Raw genomic sequence first — 24,654 nt, forward strand, 5'->3', positions numbered from 1 at the left:
TAAAGATATGATGTCAACGTATCCTTGTTTCCCAAGCTGTTCCTAATCCAATTTCTTCCATCATGGTGTCAAGTGTGGGGATCTACCGAGGCACCTCTTCCTTGTGGTGAAAGCGAGAAGGAGGAGAGCAGGTGACCACACACCTGCTTATGAAGGTAAGCTGATGAGGGGTGTGGTCAGACTAATACTGGTATTAGAGGTACATTTGTGGTTTATTCAGTACGCGTGCACGTACGCGAGATAGTGCAGAAGGCGAAGCCAAGCTAAGCCACTAACGATACAGAACAGGATGGTTAAACAAGTATAACTGCCTTCTGTGATGAGACTGTAGGTGATGTTTAATTAAATGCAATGAGGCAAGGATCACAAATAGAATATCAGAATTGTCACTGCTGTGCAGAATATGCAGTAATAGGAACTTAATAAATAGAAGATACAGCGTATTTTCAGGGGTGGAAATAATGTATTTGCTGTACACAGCATTCAGTTTATACACACCTGCAACTCGTCTACCTCTGTACCACTGTGTATAACCTTTACATCGCAGCATCATCAAGTGAAATAGTTAATGAATGAAAACTTTATTTAACAGATTGCAGAATGGGTACAATACAGTACGTCTCAATACATACAATTGTTAAGGGGAGGCAGACCAGAGAAAGACGTTTGTCTTGTTTACATCAGGGTCCCCCATTTTCAATTCATAGTGACATTTATGACATTACACAACATACATGACATCATGACATTTATGACATACAGGTATATAGTACTGTTACATTTGTGACATATATGATATGCAAATATACAGTACTGTTACCCATAGATCCTGACAGTATGATGGGGAGGAGACTGTACATTAGGAGGGGGTGGGTGGGTGGGAGAGAAATATACATAGTGGGGAGAGAATATATACATACGGTGGGGAGGAGACTACATTAGGAGGGGGTGGGAGGGCGGGAGAAAAATATACATACGGTGGGGAGAATATACGGAGGGGAGGAGACTGTCTATTAGTTGGGGGGGGGGGTTGGACATTTACGGTGGCCAGTTTCGAATTGCAGCCTCCCGTAGGTGCTCTTTCAGAGTGGTTTTGAATGTGGGTAGGGATTCACATTCCTTTACAGCTTTGGGTAGGGCGTTCCACATTGATGTGGCATAATTGCGAAACGTGTTTAGTCCCTTGTTTGAGCCGAATCTGGGTTCAGACCCAACAATGGGTAAGATAACATAAAATCAGATTAAATAAAATAGTAAATGATTTAAAGAGTGTCTTACATATAAGTGTATGTGCATAGTGCGTGTGTTCAATTAGTTTTTAAACGGTGTGTCTGTTCAAGGATCTTATTAGAGGCCACGGGACTTTAGGAGCCTTCCTATGTGTTTATGTAAATTAATGAAGGTATTGATTCGACGGCAGAAAATAAAGTGAATATTTGGTTGAAATATTCACAATCGGGTCTATTTGCGACCTTGTAGTAATATACTGTATTATAGTCTCACCCATTGGTGTTCTATCTAGTCAGATTTTACATGAATCACCACAGACGTATGTGGTGGAATTAATGATAAAAGAAAGCAAATATTTGACAGGAAGGTTGTAAACAGGATGGTTAAACAAGTATAACTGCCTTCTGTGATGAGACTGTAGGTGATGTTTAATTAAATGCAATGAGGCAAGGATCACAAATAGAATATCAGAATTGTCACTGCTGTGCAGAATATGCAGTAATAGGAACTTAATAAATAGAAGATACAGCGTATTTTCAGGGGTGGAAATAATGTATTTGCTGTACACAGCATTCAGTTTATACACACCTGCAACTCGTCTACCTCTGTACCACTGTGTATAACCTTTACATCGCAGCATCATCAAGTGAAATAGTTAATGAATGAAAACTTTATTTAACAGATTGCAGAATGGGTACAATACAGTACGTCTCAATACATACAATTGTTAAGGGGAGGCAGACCAGAGAAAGACGTTTGTCTTGTTTACATCAGGGTCCCCCATTTTCAATTCATAGTGACATTTATGACATTACACAACATACATGACATCATGACATTTATGACATACAGGTATATAGTACTGTTACATTTGTGACATATATGATATGCAAATATACAGTACTGTTACCCATAGATCCTGACAGTATGATGGGGAGGAGACTGTACATTAGGAGGGGGTGGGTGGGTGGGAGAGAAATATACATAGTGGGGAGAGAATATATACATACGGTGGGGAGGAGACTACATTAGGAGGGGGTGGGAGGGCGGGAGAAAAATATACATACGGTGGGGAGAATATACGGAGGGGAGGAGACTGTCTATTAGTTGGGGGGGGGGGTTGGACATTTACGGTGGCCAGTTTCGAATTGCAGCCTCCCGTAGGTGCTCTTTCAGAGTGGTTTTGAATGTGGGTAGGGATTCACATTCCTTTACAGCTTTGGGTAGGGCGTTCCACATTGATGTGGCATAATTGCGAAACGTGTTTAGTCCCTTGTTTGAGCCGAATCTGGGTTTAACATGATTTGTTGAGCTTCCTCTGGTGTTGTGGTCGTGGTATTCCCTGACCTTTGGGAAGTGTTTTGACATGTACATGGGTACCTTAGTCGTATAGTGTATCTTGTAGACCAGGCCCATTGCAAGTTGCTGTACTCTGTCGTCTACTCTAAGCCATCCTAGGTAGTCAAAGTGGGCAGGGGTGAGGTAGTCTGACCAGTTTGTTTTGTGATGTTTGTAATCTTGTTTTTAGCGCCTTTGAGGTGCTTTGGTACCATGAGGTGCAAGCATAGTCGTAGTACCCTTGAATGGGTGCTCCTGCCAGAGTCTTCAGGGTATTCTTGTTTACCAGAGAGGACAATAACATGTAGCAGACAGACTACCATACTTCACAACAGTGCAAAATACCCTTTGCAACAACCAACTGAGTCCTATCAATTGGAAACATATTGAAATGTATGTCATAATGTGCATGCGTAATTACGCGCAATGACTGCATTAGCACCGTTGGGATGACTATGGTCAGAGCGTGACACGTTTTATTCCCCCTGTTGCGCCAGCTGTTATTATTATGACTCGTATGTTTTATTACTAACTAACTTTTGCCTATTATTACTATTGACATGTAATTGAAATTTGAATTTTTTTCATTCTTAAGCTTTCCGTCTGGGCTTTAATCGACAGCACGCAGCAGTTTGACAATATAGGCGAGTCTCTCCCAAAAAGAAAGTTACATTGTACCTTCCTTGTGTATTTTTTTTGTAATCTTCATAAAAGTAATTGTTGATTTAATTCATCATGAGCTACATAAAGCCTTCCACAGAAGTGGTAATCTTCCACAGAAGACGAGGTAACACATATCATGCCGACGCCAGCAATGACTGTGTTTACCAGCAGTGAGCAAGTGTAACGGATATGTGCCGCGATAGTGTGACTACGGCACATAGAAGTGTGTAAAACTCACTCCCCAGAGGCATACAAACTGAGCGCTTAGGGGGGAATTCCCTTCTTGGCGCAACGGTTTGTTATGTCGGCCCCGGTGCAGACGCCCGGGGTTCGATTCCCACTCGAGGCACGGTCGAATTTCGTGTCAGGTGGCACCTGCTACAGTGGTGCCGTTGACCCGGATGCCTTGGGTGGTGTGAGTTTAGGGGGGGTGAATGTAACGGATATGTGCCGCGATAGTGTGACTACGGCACATAGAAGTGTGTAAAACTCACTCCCCAGAGGCATACAAACTGAGCGCTTAGGGGGGAATTCCCTTCTTGGCGCAACGGTTTGTTATGTCGGCCCCGGTGCAGACGCCCGGGGTTCGATTCCCACTCGAGGCACGGTCGAATTTCGTGGCAGGTGTCAGGTGGCACCTGCTACACAAGTACAAGTTTATAACCAAAAGCATGACACCAGATGCCTTGTTTTACTGCCAGTCCCTCACCAGGCAGCTCGACTCACTGGGGAACGAGTACTGACTGGATTATAATGACATTTAAACCATTTTAAAAGCAAAATACTGAGACAAGTTGCGGCTCACTGCACCATGTGACGACGGAAAGGAGAGCGTTGGAACGTGTCCAAACTAACCACGGCTCTCCAGATGGTTTTATTCTAATAGGACATGCTTGTGCTAACTGACCCATTAGGTGTTAGATTTCAACTATATTCCCACGTTTGTATTTTAGCCCGTTTTAGCGAGAAGAAAACACAAGTAGCAGAGCTTTTCAGCTGCAGCGTTGTAGACAGGGTGGGTTGAGTCTGCATGGCTCTCATGTAGTATTTAAGACCAGCCCCCTGTCCCAGCGCCACTACCAGTCAGCTCGGACTATTTGTTGCATTTTGTGTTGATCAGACGATAGAAGAGAACTATGGCAGAAGTCGCTCCAGCCGCTGCCCCTCCGGCTAAAGTCCCCAGGAAGAAAGCTGCCTCCAAGCCGAAGAAGGCATCAGGTCCCAGCGCTGCAGAACTCGTCCTCGAGGCGGTATCTGCCTCTAAAGAGAGGAGCGGCGTGTCCCTGGCTGCGGTAAAGAAGGCTCTGGCTGCCGGTGGCTACGACGTGGAGAAGAATAATTCACGTGTGAAGACCGCTGTGAAGAGCTTGGTGTTAAAGGGCACTCTTGTCCAGCTCAAGGGTACCGGTGCCTCCGGCTCCTTCAAAATCAACAAGGCTGAAGCCAAGAAGCCCGCCAAGAAAGCAGCTCCAAAAGCTAAGAAAGCGCCAGTGAAGAAACCTGCTGCGTGGCTAAAAAGTCTCCAAAGGCAAAGAAGCCTGCAGTCAAAGCCAAGAGCCCCAAGAAAGTGAGTCCCAAGAAGGTGGCAGCCAAGAGCCCCAAGAAGGTGGCAGCCAAGAGCCCCAAGAAGGCCGTGAAGAAGCCCACAGCCAAGAAAGCCCCCGCGAAGAAGGCTGCCAAGCCCAAAGCAGCAAAGCCCACGAGGACAGCAGCCAAGAGGAAGTGAAGGTCTTAAGCTTTACTGTCTAAAACACACAAACGGCTCTTTTTAGAGCCAACCACTACTATCCCTAAAATGGCACATTCCCTCGTATAAATCCATTGTTTAATGGTGGATAGAAGCAAATCTACTAATGCTTATGTTTTGTGACTTCTAGTCGGTTGAATTAATAGTTAATATCCTATACTCTAGGTCAAGAATATGTTATCCTTACTGTTCAATCTCTGATGCCTATACTACTGCCTTACACTAATCACTACTGACCTCATTATGTTCTACCCATGTAACTTGTGATAGCATGTACAATAATACTGCATGTATAATATACATATATCCACTTCTGTTTGAAAACATCTGCATATAGACTATATATATCCCTTAACTTATTATCACAGTGTCTTTATAACTGTAACACTGTACATACACATCTGATCAGCATTATTACTCAGTATACTCATTTATATATACTCCAGTTTAATCCTATTGCACTTTACTGTTACACTTGTACTCTAGTTAAGACACCAATTTATTTCTGTTGTACTATACTTGTGCTGTATAATGACAATTTTTTTTTATATAATCATCTAAAATAGTGAAATTAAAACACTCATTTGGCTAGAACGCGCTCAATGGCAAATGTACATGTCAACAGGATATAAGGAGTCAAACAAGGCAATTATGGTAGAAGCAACTTTTCTCCACATAAATATTCTATATGGAATTCCAAAAAATATATACAAAAACTAAAGCTAGTTTCAATATCAATCTTGATCTAGAAAAGCAGCTTTTAACAGGAAGCATTGCTGCATTATTTTGAATAACTGATTAAGTCCATAACTCCATTGCTGTCTTGTATACTGTTAGAATTGCATAGCTGTAGTTTGGACAATAATAATGGAGAAAGTAAAACACATGATCATAGTTGTTACAAAGGATCAGATTAAACCGAATATATATATTTATTGATTGATATATATTGCATAATATTTGTATATCGTTTGATATCCCTTGTATATTCCTTGTACATATACACGGAATATCCCTTTAGCCTAGACCAGACCATAATATTTCATTCTCCTATTGGACAGCGGTCCACAGGCGCCAGGGCCATGCCTCCGGAGTCAGGTTCAAAGCCACCGTCAAGACATGTCTGTACATGCCCGGCCTTGCCCAGGAATACGAGACAGAAATGAGGTTGGCACTAGATTGTTCGCCGTGCATATAAATATGGCGCAGGTGAATACAGAAGTAGAGTTACCCAATAAGTTGAAGCCTCACCCACGATACTCCGTGCGGTGAAGTATGGCCTGTTTGGCCCCAAATAGAGCATTGAGACCGCGTGCGAATTAATAACTGAATTGTCAGAGTTTGGCGCTATACCGTCGAGTGCGACATATTTCTATTAAGTCAGTAATAGTCTATTTGTGTATAGTGTATCGTGCGGCTAAAGTTATACAGTGACCAGCATCACCAACGCTTCCTCGTATCAGCTAGAGTGCTTATCCAGGCTGGGCTGCTTTCATGGCGCTTTCACCCGAGGAGACCTAGACGAGAACCGTGTGGACATGTACACTGGATTAATCTACCCGACGACTACATAGCCCTTTGCGGCTGGATTATATTTGTTTTGGTCCTGTGATTTATGGAGCGGAGAATCGCCGACGCCTACACGTGTGGGATTTACCCTGTGAGGAGCCACGTCGAGTCTGCGCCTCAGAGAGCCTGAGGCCGGCTAGCTTTCTTCACTGTGGAGCTACAGTCTACGGAGAACAGCTGTATTCGTCTGTGGATCAAGAGACTATTGCACCGTCTCCTGTACTTGGAGTCTCCTTAGTCATCGTTGACCAGACTCTCTACTACCGACAGATCCTCTACCCCTGCTGGCTTACAACCGGGGGGACCCTTCCAGTATCTCCCGCTATATATTACTAGTGTACCATAGATATAATTCCCTAAGATTCAGGTTGTATAATTACCTCCTGCGTAACCAGAGAATGGACATTCATTATTGATTTGCCTACGCACATTCCTTTGCCTTATAAGCGCATCCAAAGTAAAATAGAGAAGTATATTATGTACCTTTTGCTGCAATAAATACTTAATTACCACTTTGTGTGGAACCGATTCATTGTGGGAAGTGTTCATCATATTTATATATCATGTACTGTATGGCCAGTAATTAAAGTACATAAAGCGGTAGTGGTTTAATGATACCATACTTATCAATACAGTCAGGGAATTGTACCCCTCAGTTACAATAGTATTAATTATGATATATACTGTACCTCATAATTGGGCTAACTTCTAGTCAGTTAAATTATAGTGTACCACCTGGAGCCCTCTCAAAGACCCCTGACTGTCTTTTTTTAAGGTTAAAATGTATTGTCATCATACAGGGCAAGTACAGTACAACAAAAATAAGTGAAAATACAAAAGTAAAGTGCAATATACAATGTATAAGTGATTAAACTGGAGTACATGTATAAATTAGTACTAGTGCTAATCAGACATAATACAATTTTGGTTTCAATATCAATATTCTATCTAGAAAAGCAGGTTGTAACAGGAAGCATCACTGCATTATTTTTTTAATGACTGTGATTTAGTCCAGAACTCCATTGCTGTCTTGTAGTTCTGTTAGAATTTAGAAAGTGAGTTATTCTTATACATGAAGTACTTCATATTGGGAAAACTTCTAGTCAGTTAAATAATAGTTAAAAGTTAATAGTGCCTATACCTGATTGCCGATCGGTTATCCATACTGTTCAAACTCCTGCATTTCACTGTCTACAACTGCCTTACACACCTACCTCAAACTATATTCTGCATACCGGTATACGTCTGTATGATAGCATGTGCAATAATATATATAATGTGTACTATATCCCCCCCACCCCACCAGCCAACCTCCTCCAATGTACAGTTTTTTCATCAAATGTATACTCTCTTTTTTAGACTATTTTTGTACTGTATGTAAATCTGGTATGTCATAAATGTAGCAGTACTGTCTATCTGTATGTCATATGTTATGATTAATTGAAAATGGGGGACCCTGATGTAAACAAGACGAAAGTCTTTCTCTGGTCTGCATCCCCTTAACAATTGTGTGTATTGAGCTGTACTGTATTGTACCCATTCTGTTGCATTAGTTAATAAAGTTTTCAATCAATCAATCCCTTACCTACTCTTCTAGTTATACCACTGGTCAGTATGACTTATACCTGTAACACTGATGTACATACATCTGATATACTCCAGTTTAATCACTTTGTCCTTTCATATTGCACTTTACTGTTATATTTGTACTGTTTAGACGTCAACTTATTTTCTTTGTATAACAACAATGGATTTAAACCTATTGAGGAAATGTATAACCATGTCTATTATGATGAGTTAAATGCACGGTCCTCTCCACATAGTCATTCTGTTTTAGTTTCGACCTGGGATGAACTGACTGAACTAATATTATGACAGGCAAATCACCTGGTAGAAGCAAAACTTTTCTCCACATAAATATTCTATATGGAATTCGAAAAAATATATACAAAAACTAAAGCTAGTTTCAATATGAATCTTGATCTAGAAAAGCAGCTTTTAACAGGAAGCATTGCTGCATTATTTTGAATAACTGATTAAGTCCATAACTCCATTGCTGTCTTGTATACTGTTAGAATTGCATAGCTGTAGTTTGGACAATAATAATGGAGAAAGTAAAACACATGATCAAAGTATTAATTATGATATATACTGTACCTCATAATTGGGCTAACTTCTAAGTCAGTTAAATTATAGTGAAATTAACACTCATTTAGCACTGAACAACCACTTTGATGAACAGCGCGATCATGAGCATAATAGGAATAACTCTCTCAGGACAGAGTGGGTGGCTCTTAAAAGAGCCTTTGGGTTAATCTTCAGTGAACAGGGTAGTTTACTTGGAGCTAGTGTACTTGGTCACAGCCTTGGTTCCCTCAGACACAGCGTGCTTCGCCAGCTCACCGGGCAGCAGCAGACGCACAGCGGTCTGGATCTCCCTGGAGGTGATGGTGCGACGCTTGTTGTAGAGAGCCAGGCGCGAGGCTTCTCCAGCGATGCGCTCGAAGATGTCGTTAACGAAGGAGTTCATGATCCCCATGGCCTTGGAGGAAACGCCGGTGTCGGGATGAACCTGCTTCAGGACTTTGTAAATGTAGATGGCATAACTCTCCTTCCTGGACTTTCTGCGCTTCTTGCCTCCCTTGGCAGCGGTCTTGGTGACGGCTTTCTTGGAGCCCTTCTTGGGCGCTGGCTTGGCTGGTTCAGGCATATTCGACGGCTTATCAGAATCGAATGGTGACGGTCGCTTACGGTTTCCTGCCTTATTTATAGGAGGTTGATGCAAATAGTGCTGCGTGGCTTCTACGATACGATTGGTCGGGCGTGGCGCACGTATGAAAACCTAATATAAGTTAAGTTCTCATTTAGCCAGTAGAGGGCAGAAGAGTTTCAGCCATGAGTTTGTTCTGCTTTACTCTCTTAAAGGAAAACTCAAACATTTTGGGAAATTAGCTTATTTAACACTCTTCCCTGGAGTTAGACATGCATGCATTAGGCTTAGGGAACGCCTGGACCTAGCTTAGCTTCATCACTGTAAGTGGGTCAGACATTTACCCGAGTTCCCTACAGTCATGAAATACACACTCCAAATACAATCAAAATACAACTCCAAAACGTTCCTGTAAACATGTTGTACCTGTGTATTTACCACATCTCCCAGTCACACAAAGTCACACAAGTCTCCCAGCAACAAAAGTCTCCCAGTCACACAAGCCACACAAGTCTCCCAGTCACACAAGTATCCAAGTCACACAAGTCTCCCAGTCACATGTCACATGTCCCAGTCACAGGTCGAAAAGTACCTGGCGGAAAAAAATCTAATCTACGAATTCCAATCTGGCTTCAGAACGTCCCACTCCACTGACACATGCCTCCTCTATTTGAACGACCACATCAAACAAGAGGTGGACGCGGGCAAATACTGCGGCATGGTCATGCTGGACCTACAAAAGGCCTTCGACACTGTCAATCACTCCATTCTAATGGACAAGCTAAAAGCAATTGGTTTTGATAGCTTATCAGTGAGCTGGATGCAATCCTACCTGGAGGGGAGAGAACAGATGGTAGAGGTAAACGGCACTCTATCCCCCCCCCTCACAGTGAGCTGTGGTGTTCCACAAGGAAGCATACTAGGACCGCTACTCTTCCTAATTTATGCAAATGACATGTCGTCAGCCTGTGACTGCAACTTGTTCCTGTTTGCGGACGACTCAGCCCTGCTGGTCTCTGACAAGAACAAATTGCAGGTTGAAAAAACCCTCAGCACGGAACTAGGCAAAATCTGCATATGGCTCGCTGATAACAAACTATCATTACACATGGGCAAAACAGAGTCCATTCTCTTCGGCTCAAATAACAAACTCAGCAAGACCGACGGATTCTCAGTTACAGTGGGTGACAATATTGTCACAAGGAAAGACGAAATTACCTACCTGGGTTCCATCCTAGAGGCAAATCTTTCCTGTGACAAAATGGCATCCAATGTAATAAAAAAGAAGTCAACCAACGAACTAGATTCTTGTACCGGATCTCCTCTCTGGTAAACAAGAATACCCTGAAGACTCTGGCAGGAGCACTCATTCAAGGGTACTATGACTATGCGTGCACCTCATGGTACCAAAGCACCTCAAAGGCGCTTAAAACAAAATTACAAACATCACAAAACAAACTGGTCAGACTACTACTTGACCTGAACCCCAGAACCCACCTCACCCCTGCCCACTTTGACAACCTAGGATGGCTTAGAGTAGACGACAGAGTACAGCAACTTGCAATGGGCCTGGTCTACAAGATACACTATACGACCGGGGTGCCCATGTACATGTCAAAATACTTCCCAAAGGTCAGTGAATACCACAACCACTACACCAGAGGAAGCTCAAGAGGAAGCTGTATATATTTCCTCCCCGCTGTATGTATATTTCCCTCCCACCCACCCACCCCCTCCTAATGTACAGTCCCCTCCCCATCATATGTATATACTCTGTCAGGATCTAGGGGTAACAGTACTGTATATTTGAATACCGCTTATGTCACAAATGTATCAGTACTAAATACCTATATGTCCCTATGCCATAAATGTCATGTATGTTGTGTATGTCATAAATTATATATGCAGGTGTATTCTACGGAAGCCCAAAGAGGCCATACATACATTTATAATTTACTCAACATAATAAAATAGTGTATTTGTGATAACCGATTAATTTATTTTGTTATCTCGAGATTGTTTGGAAGTGTGGATTCGCTACTTGTAGTCACTGGAAATCGAAATGTCACTATTTCAGCACCATTTGGAAATGGGGAAAGCATGCAGGCTCAACCAAAATGAACTCCAGACAAGACTTGGAGCAAACACTGAGAATCCGGATTGTATTTATTTTTAACCATATGGGTCATAATTATTACTAGTCAGCAGTGTATTCGATGAACTAATGGATCCGAGAAAAGACTAACTGAATATGAACATATGACTTCAATATTACATCTTCAATATTACATTTTGCGTAGTCGAGTTATGAATAATTCTGGTTACTTGGTATTGAGCTACACATCACCAATTTCATCCACGTGGAATCAGAACAGTTAAAATAAGGAAACGGGGCTCATTCATGATTATTGAGGTGGCTCTTAAAAGAGCCTTTAGGGGGACAACTAGTCAACAGGTCGATTTAAGCTCGCTCTCCACGGATGCGGCGGGCCAGCTGGATGTCTTTGGGCATGATGGTCACCCTCTTGGCGTGGATGGCGCACAGGTTGGTGTCCTCAAACAGACCGACCAGATATGCCTCACTGGCCTCCTGAAGAGCCATGACAGCAGAGCTCTGGAAGCGCAGGTCGGTCTTGAAGTCCTGTGCGATTTCTCTGACCAGGCGCTGGAAAGGCAACTTGCGGATCAGCAACTCGGTGGACTTCTGGTAACGACGGATCTCTCTCAGCGCCACGGTACCGGGCCTGTAACGATGAGGTTTCTTCACGCCGCCGGTAGCCGGTGCGCTCTTACGGGCAGCCTTGGTGGCGAGCTGCTTCCTTGGGGCTTTGCCACCGGTGGACTTACGAGCCGTCTGCTTAGTTCTGGCCATTATGAGAAACTAAGTTTCAGTCTTAACTTCAACAAGAATAATAGGCTGCTGTGTCGAAACTCTGGCCTTATATTACTAACGCGGAGGCGCAGTAGTTTCTGATTGGTCTCCTCTCTGTGAGCTCGTTACTCCGCCTACACCTCACAGGGTTATTGGAGGACTTCACGGAGATACAACTATGCTCATCGTGTTGGAGCCGGTGCCCCGGTTTATCTGGCCGCTGTGCTGGAATATCTGACCGCTGAGATCTTGGAGTTGGCTGGAAACGCTGCCCGTGACAACAAGAAGAGTCGTATCATCCCCCGCCATCTGCAGCTGGCCGTGCGTAACGACGAGGAGCTCAACAAACTCCTGGGAGGAGTGACCATCGCTCAGGGTGGTGTGCTGCCCAACATCCAGGCTGTCCTTCTGCCCAAGAAGACCGAGAAGGCTGCCAAGAAGTAAATTATTTAGCCTCTTCGACAAACCCCACAAAGGCTCTTTTCAGAGCCACCCACATATTACAGAGAAAGCAATACTCCTACACATCTATAACTATGCCTATTATAAGTTAAATGTATACTGTCCTCTCCACATACAGTTTCGACCTGGGAGTAGCTAATAATGACATCACCTCTTAAGGAATAAGTTTAATCGGAATTCCATATAGAATATTTGTGGAGAAAATGTTTGCTTCTACAATAAGTGCCTTGTTTGACTCCTCATATTTACATTAGTCGAGAGAGTTCCAGCCAAATTAGTTTTAATTTCACTATTTTAGATCCGATTAGATTAAAATGAATTGTCACATAGTACAACGAAAATAAATTGGCGTCTTTCTAGAGTATAAATGTAACAGTAAAGTGCAATAGGATTAAACTGAATTATAATAAATTAGTACTATACCGAGTATTGTAATAATGCTGATCAGATGTATGTACAGTGTTATAGGTATAAATACACTATGGTAGTAAGTCATACTGACCAGTGGTATAAGGTAGGTTATATAAAAAAGATGATATGTAGGTGTATTCAGACATAAGTGGATTTATATATATACTATACATGCAAGAGTTACATGGGTAGAATATAGGTCAAATTGTGCAAGTATAGCTGTGTGGCTTCTTGTATACGATTGGTTGAGAGGTTTTGTCGCACATTTCCCGCGCACAGGAAACTATTTGCGCGCAAAGCCATAATAACCCAACTATATTCTCTTAGCAAAACTCCATAGCCACACTTGATATTAACTAAGCCAAGCAATAATCGACATGAAACTGCATTTTTCCAAGAGAATGATTTTGTGCACCTTGATAGCGCAATGTACAGTTTCTACGTCAAATGTATACTCTCGTTTCTAGACTATTTTTTTTATCACAAACAGTACTGTATTTGCTAATCTGGTATGTCATAAATGTATAGATGTAGCAGTACTGTCTATCTGTAAGTCGTGTATGTCATAATTGTTATGATGAATTGAAAATGGGGGACCCTGATGTAAACAAGACGAAAGTCTTTCTCTGGTCTGCATCCCCTTAACAATTGTATGTATTGAGCTGTACTGTACCCATTCTGCAATCTGTTAATAAAGTTTTCAATCAAACAATAGCTCTCTTGGTGACATCTGTCACTGCTTTGACTTACAATATATATATATACACACACACACATTCATATACACATCTGTCTGTACATACCTGCATATACTCCTTTTTACATGTATTTGGCATAACTTTTAATCATGGAAATGCCAGTATATATTTATAAGGTGAGAGATGTTTTCTGATGGTGCTGAGTCGTCTCCATGAGCAGGTGTCCTCTTGTTTGGGTTATTTATTACTGATCATAAACAGATGACACAGACCGACATGGTCTCACCATGAGCTACATGTATCGGTACCTCACTGTGGTACAAGATAATAATACAAGTATGACTCTGACAACATAGTATGTTTCATTCCTTCAGCTATTTCTTCTGAGTGTATCAACAATGTAGCTGGCAGCCTACTGTACCACATTCCAATATCCTTTACTTCACAATGAGTTGAGCCCTAACAATAGAGGCCTGTATATCTAACCTATAGGCTAAACACAAACTGTAATGTTTGTGTTGTTCTGTTTCTTCCAGCATGGCTGCCTGTAACCGTTGGTAACCACTTTCAAAAGAAAATGCCTAATTTGTGTGCAGTGGTAGTCGGTAAAACACTGCTGAAAAGCATGATATTACTATTCCGTTGTGACTTCTTCATAACATTCAGTAATAAGACACAACATGGTCACTATGTGTTGATATGATAATCTATACATATAATTTATACATAGCAACCATTCCATTGCCTTTACTACACAAACATTCCGTGCAAGGCCTCTTTTGTGGAAATGCAGAACATGTTGATATGGTGCGTTTATCTTTGGTGATATGATGATTCATTATGAATCTACTATGTCTATTTAAACTATTGAAATCTAATTAAAATAGACCAATGCAGTTATTATTTATTGTGCTAAGTGTTCAGTGTAGCAGATTTAAATCAGAAAACACAGCAGATCAGCAATGCCCAAAAAGCATGTATTGTCAACAAGCATGCAGCAGTCTAAAGTACACAGCAAACTAGTCCCCCACCCCCAAAAGGAAAATGTAGCTACGTTTCTTGTGTGAGTTATGAAATGTTTTGCAACATTAATTAATTAAATGTTAGTTGTAATTAATATAGGCCACGTGAAACCTTCCTCTAATCTAAGGTGGTGATCATCCCTCATACGAAGTCGAGGTGACCCACGCTACAGGCCACCAGCAACAGTGTGTTTACCAACACCGGAAAAGCATCCATTTAAAACAAAACGCGTCACCCCAGATTACTATTCCTGCTCCCAGTCTCTAGTCAGGTAGCTCGGCTCGCTGGAAAACGAGATTATGTCTGATTATAATGCAATCTAAAGAATTGTGAGACATAAATAACAGAGAAAGGTATAGCTGCGCACCATGGTGAAGGCGCAAATTGGTGGTGTGAAGCGTCCACAAACACACCAGGGGTCTCCAAATGGTTTAATTCTGATGGCACATATTTCTGCTTGCTGACCCATTTGGCGTTAAATTCCTGCAATATTCATAGTTGTGTATTTGAGCTCTTTTTTGGCGAGGAGAAAACACAAGCGGCAGAGCATTTTGGCAGCACAGAGGAGGACAGGGTGGGTTGAGTCTACATGGCTCTCATGTAGTGTTTAAGACCAGCCCTCTGACTGAGCTTCAATATCATAATTCTAGTTGTGTTGAATCTGAGACCGAACGAGAGAAGATGGCAGAAGTCGCTCCAGCTCCCGCCGCTCCGGCTAAGGCCGCTAAGAAGAAGGCAGCTCCCAGACCCAAGAAGGCAGGTCCCAGCGTCAGTGACCTGGTCGTCGAGGCAGTGTCTGCTTCTAAAGAGAGGAGCGGTGTGTCTCTGGCTGCCGTAAAGAAGGCTCTGGCTGCCGGCGGCTATGACGTGGACAAGAACAAGGCCCGCGTTAAGTCCGCTGTCAAGAGTCTGGTGACAAAGGGAACCCTGGTCCAGGTCAAGGGTACCGGAGCCTCCGGCTCTTTCAAGATCAACAAGGCTGAGGTTAAAGCCAAAAAGCCCGCAAAGAAAGTCGCTCCGAAAGCCAAGAAGCCAGCAGCCAAGAAACCTGTCGTGGCCAAAAAGCCCGCGAAGGCAGCAACGAAGAAGCCTGCTGCCGCCAAGAAGTCTCCCAAGAAAGTCAAGAAGGTAGCGGCCAAGAGCCCCAAGAAGGTAGCAGCCAAGAGCCCAAAGAAGGTGAAAAAGCCTGCTGCGCCCAAGAAGGCCCCATCTAAGAAGGCTGCCAAGCCAATAGCAGCTAAGAGAGGAGCTCCCAAGAAGAGATAAGCGTTTAAACAGAACGTTGTCTTTAATTCAACAAAAGGCTCTTTTAAGAGCCACCCACCACTTTCATGAAAAGCAATATTGTACTCTAGTGTGTGGAAGTGAAGGCGGCTTATCGAAGTATACAACTTAGTATTACTTATGGGATGGTTGATTTCCACGAGTTACTTCCAGCACGGCAACAAAGCAAACGCAACTTTATATATTATGGAGAATATACCACAAAAAACTATAAAATATAGATCAGATATAGGTTCTTAATTGGAGAATGTTGATATTAAGTCCGGTTTGATTATTAGGTCCTACTAACGCAGATACTTTACCGCAACGAGTTGAGCCCTTTATTGTGGAAATACATAAATTGCCATCATTATGGTGCATTTATGTCTGTGCGTAAATGACCGCTATGACACTATTGGAATGACTACGGGTGATGGCCCATTAGTGGACACACAGCACATTATTGTAATTTTATTTATTCAGACTGGTTTGGATCATATGTTGGCACATAATTATGTTTCCCACTACCTCACATTAAATATCTACACAACCATTATATTATACAAAAGGCTCTTATGGACCCCCACTATTTATATGAAACAGGCACGGCTACCAAACACGACTTGTAGTTCTACCCATTTATTTATTATGTGATTAGTGATCCAGACCAGCAACATTGGCAGGTAAAGAAAATGGTCTGAACGAGTCGCACCGCTTCAGACAGTTTACGAGTTGAGCCCAAACAATTGTGGAAATACAAATTGCTGTCATTATATGTTCGTGCATGCTGTAATCTGTATATAGAACCCTTACTATTTATGTTTCTCAGTTCAAATTAATCATCACTTGACCACTATGACACGACATGACATGATACGACTCTTCTTGTTGTCACGGGCAGCGTTTCCAGCCAACTCCAGGATCTCAGCGGTCAGATACTCCAGCACAGCCGCCAGATAAACCGGGGCACCGGCTCCAACACGATGAGCATAGTTGCCTTTACGCAGCAGTCTGTGGACACGACCCACGGGGAACTGAAGCCCACTGAGTTGGAGAGTCGCGTTTTATTTTCGGGCTTCTGTTTTCTCACCCAATCAGGAAAGACGTTTTCTTGGCGGTTTTTCCAAAAGACCAGTCCTCCAATAACCTCGTTCCCAGTTGTATCTCCGTGAAGTCCTCCAATAACCCTGTGAGGTGTAGGCGGAGTAACGAGCTCACAGAGAGGAGACCAATCAGAAACTACTGCGCCTCCGCGTTAGTAATATAAGGCCAGAGTTTCTACACAGCAGCGTATTATTCTTGTTGAAGTGAAGACTGAAACATAGTTTCTCATAATGGCCAGAACTAAGCAGACCGCTCGTAAGTCCACCGGTGGCAAAGCCCCAAGGAAGCAGCTCGCCACCAAGGCTGCCCGTAAGAGCGCACCGGCTACCGGCGGCGTGAAGAAACCTCATCGTTACAGGCCCGGTACCGTGGCGCTGAGAGAGATCCGTCGTTACCAGAAGTCCACCGAGTTGCTGATCCGCAAGCTGCCTTTCCAGCGCCTGGTCAGAGAAATCGCCCAGGACTTCAAGACCGACCTGCGCTTCCAGAGCTCTGCTGTCATGGCTCTTCAGGAGGCCAGCGAGGCTTATCTGGTCGGTCTGTTTGAGGACACCAACCTGTGCGCCATCCACGCCAAGAGGGTGACTATCATGCCCAAAGACATCCAGCTGGCCCGCCGCATCCGTGGAGAGCGAGCTTAAATCGACCTGTTGACTAGTTGTCCCCCTAAAGGCTCTTTTAAGAGCCACCTCAATAATCATGAATGAGCCCAGTTTCCTCATTTTAACTATGTTCTGAGTCCACGTGGATGAACTTGGTGATGTGTAATACGTTCGTTTGATGGCCATCGTAGCTGATTGATTGAAAAGTTTAACAGATTGCAGAATGGGTACAGTACAGTACAGCTCAATACATACAATTGTTAAGGGGATGCAGACCAGAGAAAGACTTTCGTCTTGTTTACATCAGGGTCCCCCATTTTCAATTCATCATATCAATACCAAGTAACCAGAATTATGATTAATTGTTTATTTTCAGTCCTTGTCTACAGACGAATCAAAAACACACATGTGTCGACTCTCAAAAGGAAAAGAAAAAATGACAAATGTACATATTCAAAGCAAGCTCACACAAAATCCAAACTCAATGACTGAAAAAAGGAATTGGCTGAAGCACATGCTTATATTTGCCTATCCTTTACAATTCTTAAAAACGAAATATACTTTAGAGACAAAATTAAAATAAGTTGGAAGATATGTTTTTTTTCTTTAAGAGAAAAACATAAGAGAAATTAATGTTTGATGTTTACTCAACTGTACTCCTGAATTGTTTTATTTATAACTTGACTGCAAAACGTAATATTGAAGTCATACATCCATATTCAGTTTTCTCTGATCCATTAGTTCATCTGCTGACTAGTAATACATATGACCTATATGGTTAAAAATAAATACAATCCGGATTATCATTGTTTGCTCGGGAGCCTTGTCTGGAGTTCATTTTGGTTGAGCCTGCATGCTTTCCCCATTTCCAAAATGGCTTCGTCAGTGTGGTCCGGTACTGTCCATGGTGCTGAAATAGCAACATTTACATTCGACGTTGAGAGCGTTCCAGCCAAAATCTATTTTAGATCAGATTAGTTTAAAATGAATTGTCATTATACAGCACAAGTATAGTACAACGGAAACAAATTGGTGCCTAACTAGAGTACAAATGTAACAATAAAGTGCAATAGGATTAAACTGGAGTATATATATAAATGACTAGTGCTGATCAGATGAGTGTTACAGGTATAAAAGACACTATGGTAGTAAGTCATACTGACCAGTGCAAGGTAAAGATATAGGTATATAAAAAGATGATATGCAGGTGTATTCAGACAGAAGTGGATATATATACTATGCATGCAGTGTATGCAGCATTATTGTACATGCTATCACACAAGAGTTACATGTGTAGAATATAGTTTGTGGTTGGTGATTACAGTGTAAGGCAGTAGGAAACAGAGTTCAGAGTTTGAACAGTATGGATAACATATCCTGACCTAGAGTATAGGATAGTAACTATTCATTTAACTGACTAGAAGTTAGCCAATATGAAGTACCTTATGTATATAAGTATGACTCTGTCTCCATTGTTATTGCCCCAAACTACAGCTATGGAATTCTAACAGAACTACAAGACAGCAATGGAGTTCTGGACTAAATCACAGTCATTAAAAAATAATGCAGCAATGCTTCCTGTTAAAACCTGCTTTTCTAGATAGAAGATTGATATTGAAACCAAAATTGTATTATGTGTCTGATTAGCACTAATACTAATTTATACACGTACTCCAGTTTAATCACTTATACATTGTATTTTGCACTTTACTTTTGTATTTGCACTGAAGTTATTTTTGTTGTACTGTACTTGCCCTGTATGATGACAATACATTTTAATCTAAAAAAAAGACAGTCAGGCGTCTTTGAGAGGGTTCCAGGTGGTACCCCAGCAAAATTAGCGTTAATTTCACTGTAATTTAACTGACTAGAAGTTAGCCCATTATGAGGTACAGTATATATCATAATTCATATTATGATCATGTGTTTTACTTTCTCCATTATTATTGTCCAAACTACAGCTATGAAATTCTAACATAACTACAGGACAGCAATAGAGTTCTGGACTAAATCAGTTATTCAAAATAATGCAGCAATGCTGCCTGTTAAAAGATGCTTTTCTAGATATAACGTTGACATTGAAACAAGCTGTAGTTGTTGTATAAACAAGGATGGAACTTTAAAGGGGAAACGAAGAAATGTATTTTGCACATTAACTCACTAACGTCCTAAAACTGTTTTGCACACATTCATTTAGTTTGAGTTATTGGGAGTAAATTTGTTTGAATACCATTGGGGACATTGAATCCTTGTGTTAATTACTGCTCAATGCAAATAAAGGCAGCAGTCCATATAAAACAATACATCAGATTGTATTAGGTTAATGCTTCTTAATTAATATGTTCTGGTATGTATAGCAGTATCTTCTAGACTGATATTAATAACAGGAACATAATTACATTCAATGTTAAATCACATCGATTTAGATTTAAGTGTATCTAAATTACGTTTTATTCTTCTGGACTGGAATCGACTCATCTTCCAGAATATGAATCAAATGATGCAGTAACTGAACACTCAGCTCTACTTAACTGGTGCTGCTGCAATTTATCCAGGACACAAACATGTGACTTAGTAGATTTGCTTGTATCCACTATTAAACAATGCATTTATACGAGGGGATGTGCCATTTCAGGGATAGTAGTGGTTGGCTCTAAAAAGAGCCTTTTGTGTGTTTTAGACAGTAAAGCTTAAGATCTTCACTTCCTCTTGCCTGCTGTCCTCGTGGGCTTCGCTGCTTTGGGCTTGGCAGCCTTCTTCGCGGGGGCTTTCTTGGCTGCGGGCTTCTTCACTGCCTTATTGGGGCTCTTGGCTGCCACCTTCTTGGGGCTCTTAGCTGCCACCTTCTTGGGGCTCTTAGCTGCCACCTTCTTGGGGCTCTTGGCTTCGACTGCAGGCTTCTTTGCCTTCTTTGGAGACTTCTTAGCGGCAGGCTTTTTAGCAACAACCTTCTTAGCCGCAGCAGGTTTCTTCACTGGCGCTTTCTTAGCTTTCGGAGCTGCTTTCTTGACGGGCTTCTTGGCTTCAGCCTTGTTGATTTTGAAGGAGCCGGAGGCACCGGTACCCTTGAGCTGGACAAGAGTGCCCTTTAACACCAAGCTCTTCACAGCGGTCTTCACACGTGAATTATTCTTCTCCACGTCGTAGCCACCGGCAGCCAGAGCCTTCTTTACCGCAGCCAGGGACACGCCGCTCCTCTCTTTAGAGGCAGATACCGCCTCGAGGACGAGTTCTGCGGCGCTGGGACCTGATGCCTTCTTCGGCTTGGAGGAGGCAGCTTTCTTCCTGGGGACTTTAGCCGGAGCGGCAGCGGCTGGAGCGACTTCTGCCATAGTTCTCTTCTATCGTCGATCAACACGAAATGCAACAAATAGTCCGAGCTGACTGGTAGTGGAGCTGGGACAGGGGGCTGGTCTTAAATACTACATGAGAGCCATGCAGACTCAACCCACCCTGTCTACAACTCTGCAGCTAAAAAGCTCTGCTACTTGTGTTTTCTTCTCGCCAAAACGGGCTAAAATACAAACGTGGGAACATAGTTGAAATCTAACACCTAATGGGTCAGTTAGCACAAGCATGTCCCATTAGAATAAAACCATCTGGAGAGCCGTGGTTAGTTTGGACACGTTCCAACGCTCTCCTTTCCGTCGTCACATGGTGCAGTGAGCAGCAACTTGTCTCAGTATTTTGCTTTTTAAATGGTTTAAATGTCATTATAATCCAGTCAGTACTCGTTCCCCGGTGAGTCGAGCTGCCTGGTGATGGACTGGCAGTAAAACAAGGCATCTGGTGTCATGCTTTTGGTTATAAACTTGTACTTTCTCAGTGCTGGTAAACACAGTCATTGCTGGCGTCGGCATGATATGTGTTACCTCGTCTTCTGTGGAAGATTACCACTTCTGTGGAAGGCTTTATGTAGCTCATGATGAATTAAATCTACAGTTACTTTTATGAAGATTAAAAAAAAAAATACACAAGGAACGTACAATGTATCTTTCCTTTTGGGAGAGACTCGCCTATTAAAGCCCAGACGGAATGCTTAACAATGAAAAAAATCTGTTTCAATTACATGTCAATAGTAATAATAGGCACAAGTTAGTTAGTAATAAAGCATACAAGTCATAATAATAACAGCTGGCGCAACAGGGGGAATAAAACGTGTCACGCTGTGACCATAGTCATCCCAACGGTGCTAATGCAGTCATTGCGCGTAATTACGCATGCACATTATGACTACATTTCAATATGTTTCCAATTGATAGGACTCAGTTGGTTGTTGCAAAGGGTATTTTGCACTGTTGTGAAGTATGGTAGTCTGTCTGCTACATGTTATATTGTCCTCTCTGGTAAACAAGAATACCCTGAAGACTCTGGCAGGAGCACTCATTCAAGGGTACTACGACTATGCTTGCACCTCACGGTACCAAAGCACCTCAAAGGCGCTAAAAACAAGATTACAAATATCACAAAACAAACTGGTCAGACTACTACGTGACCTTACTCCTAGAACCCACCTCACCCCTGCCCACTTTGACTACCTAGGATGGCTTAGGGGCCTTTCTCACTCAGGTATTGGGATCGAATCACCGCCCCGGGGCACGGGGGGGGAGTGTTCTCACTCACCCCTTTTGGGATGCGAAACGGCGCTGATTCGTTTTAAGCGTTCGTTTGTGTCAAGCGTTTTTAATATAACCCACCCCCTTTCCTCACAAATGGAACTAGTGTTGTGGAGTCCACTTTGACCGTTTTCCAGGGTTAGCAGCTATCGCTAGTTAGCTTAGCCCTAATGGATACCTTGGTTAGCAGCTATCGTTAGTTAGCTTAGCCCTAATGGATACCTTGGTTAGCAGCTATCGCTAGTTAGCTTAGCCCTAATGGATACCTTGGTTAGCAGCTATCGCTAGTTAGCTTAGCCCTAATGGATACCTTGGTTAGCAGCTATCTGCAGCTGCTGCTAACGATAGCTCATTGCACATTGCTGTATGCAATTTTCACGTCCTGTACAAGTCATAATATATATACTGCACAATATAGACTAGGAGGCGTACATATCTAGCAGCTAAGGATGAATGTTATTCTGAGACGCAACATGGAATCGACTAAATTCTAGTAAGATGTGTGTGGCTCTGAAAAGAGCCTTTGGGTCTTGGGATAGTTTGGATTGAATATACGATTAGCCGCCGAAGCCGTACAGAGTGCGTCCCTGTCTCTTCAGAGCATAGACCACATCCATGGCTGTGACGGTCTTCCTCTTGGCGTGTTCGGTGTAGGTGACGGCATCACGGATCACGTTCTCCAGGAAGACCTTCAGCACACCACGAGTCTCCTCGTAGATCAGACCAGAGATGCGCTTCACTCCTCCGCGGCGCGCCAGGCGACGAATCGCGGGTTTGGTGATTCCCTGGATGTTGTCACGGAGAACTTTACGGTGACGCTTGGCGCCTCCTTTTCCGAGTCCCTTTCCTCCCTTTCCACGACCAGACATTTTCTTCTAGGATGAGTTCAAAACAAATGAAAAGAAGTAATGACGAACAAAGGCAAAGCCCTCTGAATATAAATACTCTCTGAGGACGTAAAAGAAGACTGAGAGAGCGCGTCATGCTAGGCGTGGCCAAAAGCTGCAGCCCATAATAACCCTCCTTCTCACACACTTTTGACCATAGAACTGGTGTCACGTGATTGATTGATTGATTGATTGGAAACTTTATAAACAGATTGCAGAATGGGTACAATACAGTACAGCTCAATACACACAATTGTTCACCCCAATCTTCACCCCAACTCAAACCGTCTCACTCAGACGCAACCTGCCCTCCCTATCCCCCTCCACCCTCTCCTCTGACATACTATCCACTCTACCTTTGAGTGACACCTTCTCTGCTCTCTCCACAGAGATGGCAACCTCCACCCTCATCTCAGCCCTTGCAACCTCCTTCGACAAGCTCTGTCCCCTCGTTGAGAAACCTGCCCGCCGTTCCCCACCCAGTCCATGGCTGACAGATCCAGTGAGAGAACAAAGACAGGTCCTGAGAGCAGCTGAAAGGAAGTATAGAAAGTCACGCCTCACTGCTGACATCGACACATATCACAACCTCTTGTTAACATTCTCCAAAACCATTACTAATGCCAAAGCTTCTTTCTTTCACCATAGGATCGAGGCCTCTGCCAAGAATCTTCGCAAACTGCATGCTACCATGTCCTCCCTCCTCACTCCCCCCCCACCCCCCCCTCCCTCATCTTTCTCTGCCGAAGACTTTGCGATCTTCTTTGAGGAAAAAGTGGAGAACATCCGCAGCTCCTTCTCCCAACCCCCACCCCATTCCAAATGCTGAATCGAGAACCTCATCCTTCACTCTGTCATCTTTCTCTCCCATTACAGAAGCCGAGACCCTGACACTGGTAACGTCGAACCGTCCGACTACATGCCAGCTGGACCGGCTACCTTCCCCACTCCTCCAGACCATAGCACCAGACATCCTCCCATTCCTAACTGCAACCATCAACTCCTCACTCAACTCGGGGGTGGTCCCCACCTCCCTAAAACAAGCCAGAGTCACGCCCCTCATAAAAAAACCATCCCTGAACCCTACCGTCATAGGCAACTACCGTCCTGTCTCTCTTCTCTCCTTCCTTTCTAAAACACTTGAACGTGCTGTATCCAACCAACTTACTGCTTATCTCTTACAGAATGACCTCCTAGACCCTAATCAGTCAGGCTTCAGGACTGGTCACTCCACAGAGACAGCCCTCATTGCGGTCACAGAGGCACTTCACTTAGCAAAAGCGAAAGGCCTCTCCTCTGTCCTGATTCTCCTAGATCTATCTGCAGCCTTCGACACAGTCAACCACCAGATCCTCCTCGCGGCCCTCGCAGGAATGGGAGTGGCTGGCTCTGCGCTGACATGGTTGTCATCATACCTCAATGACCGCTCCTACCAAGTGTCATGGAGAGGGACCCTGTC

The 24,654-nt window shown here is 43.0% G+C and overlaps 6 protein-coding genes and 1 pseudogene across 7 annotated transcripts; 3 read left to right on the top strand and 4 right to left on the bottom strand.

Annotated features, from left to right (window-relative positions):
• The first annotated feature begins 4,367 nt into the window (after positions 1-4,367).
• LOC311248581 (histone H1-like) lies at positions 4,368-4,957 on the top strand (annotated as a pseudogene). Its single transcript has one exon. The product of its transcript is annotated as a histone H1-like (transcript).
• Positions 4,958-8,882: 3,925 nt separating this feature from the next.
• Positions 8,883-9,257, bottom strand: LOC311248584 (histone H2B-like; the record flags this gene model as incomplete). The annotated part of the gene is made up of 1 exon (XM_084339445.1): positions 8,883-9,257. One exon carries the CDS (start codon positions 9,255-9,257, stop codon positions 8,883-8,885), a length of 375 nt encoding a protein of 124 aa, XP_084195571.1.
• A 2,461-nt stretch (positions 9,258-11,718) lies between these two features.
• Positions 11,719-12,129, bottom strand: LOC311248582 (histone H3.2; the record flags this gene model as incomplete). The annotated part of the gene is made up of 1 exon (XM_084339443.1): positions 11,719-12,129. One exon carries the CDS (start codon positions 12,127-12,129, stop codon positions 11,719-11,721), a length of 411 nt encoding a protein of 136 aa, XP_084195569.1.
• A 3,275-nt stretch (positions 12,130-15,404) lies between these two features.
• On the top strand, positions 15,405-15,989 carry LOC311248591 (histone H1-like; the record flags this gene model as incomplete). Its single annotated transcript, XM_084339451.1, has 1 exon — positions 15,405-15,989. One exon carries the CDS (start codon positions 15,405-15,407, stop codon positions 15,987-15,989), a length of 585 nt encoding a protein of 194 aa, XP_084195577.1.
• A 1,331-nt stretch (positions 15,990-17,320) lies between these two features.
• Positions 17,321-17,731, top strand: LOC311248583 (histone H3.2; the record flags this gene model as incomplete). The annotated part of the gene is made up of 1 exon (XM_084339444.1): positions 17,321-17,731. One exon carries the CDS (start codon positions 17,321-17,323, stop codon positions 17,729-17,731), a length of 411 nt encoding a protein of 136 aa, XP_084195570.1.
• A 2,660-nt stretch (positions 17,732-20,391) lies between these two features.
• On the bottom strand, positions 20,392-21,024 carry LOC311248592 (histone H1-like; the record flags this gene model as incomplete). The annotated part of the gene is made up of 1 exon (XM_084339452.1): positions 20,392-21,024. One exon carries the CDS (start codon positions 21,022-21,024, stop codon positions 20,392-20,394), a length of 633 nt encoding a protein of 210 aa, XP_084195578.1.
• Positions 21,025-22,865: 1,841 nt separating this feature from the next.
• Positions 22,866-23,177, bottom strand: LOC311248589 (histone H4; the record flags this gene model as incomplete). The annotated part of the gene is made up of 1 exon (XM_084339449.1): positions 22,866-23,177. One exon carries the CDS (start codon positions 23,175-23,177, stop codon positions 22,866-22,868), a length of 312 nt encoding a protein of 103 aa, XP_084195575.1.
• Positions 23,178-24,654: the final 1,477 nt, after the last annotated feature.

This window comes from Notolepis coatsorum (assembly GCF_963971535.1).
Source record: "Notolepis coatsorum genome assembly, contig: SCAFFOLD_799, whole genome shotgun sequence".
In the NCBI taxonomy this organism is placed as follows: domain Eukaryota; kingdom Metazoa; phylum Chordata; class Actinopteri; order Aulopiformes; family Paralepididae; genus Notolepis; species Notolepis coatsorum.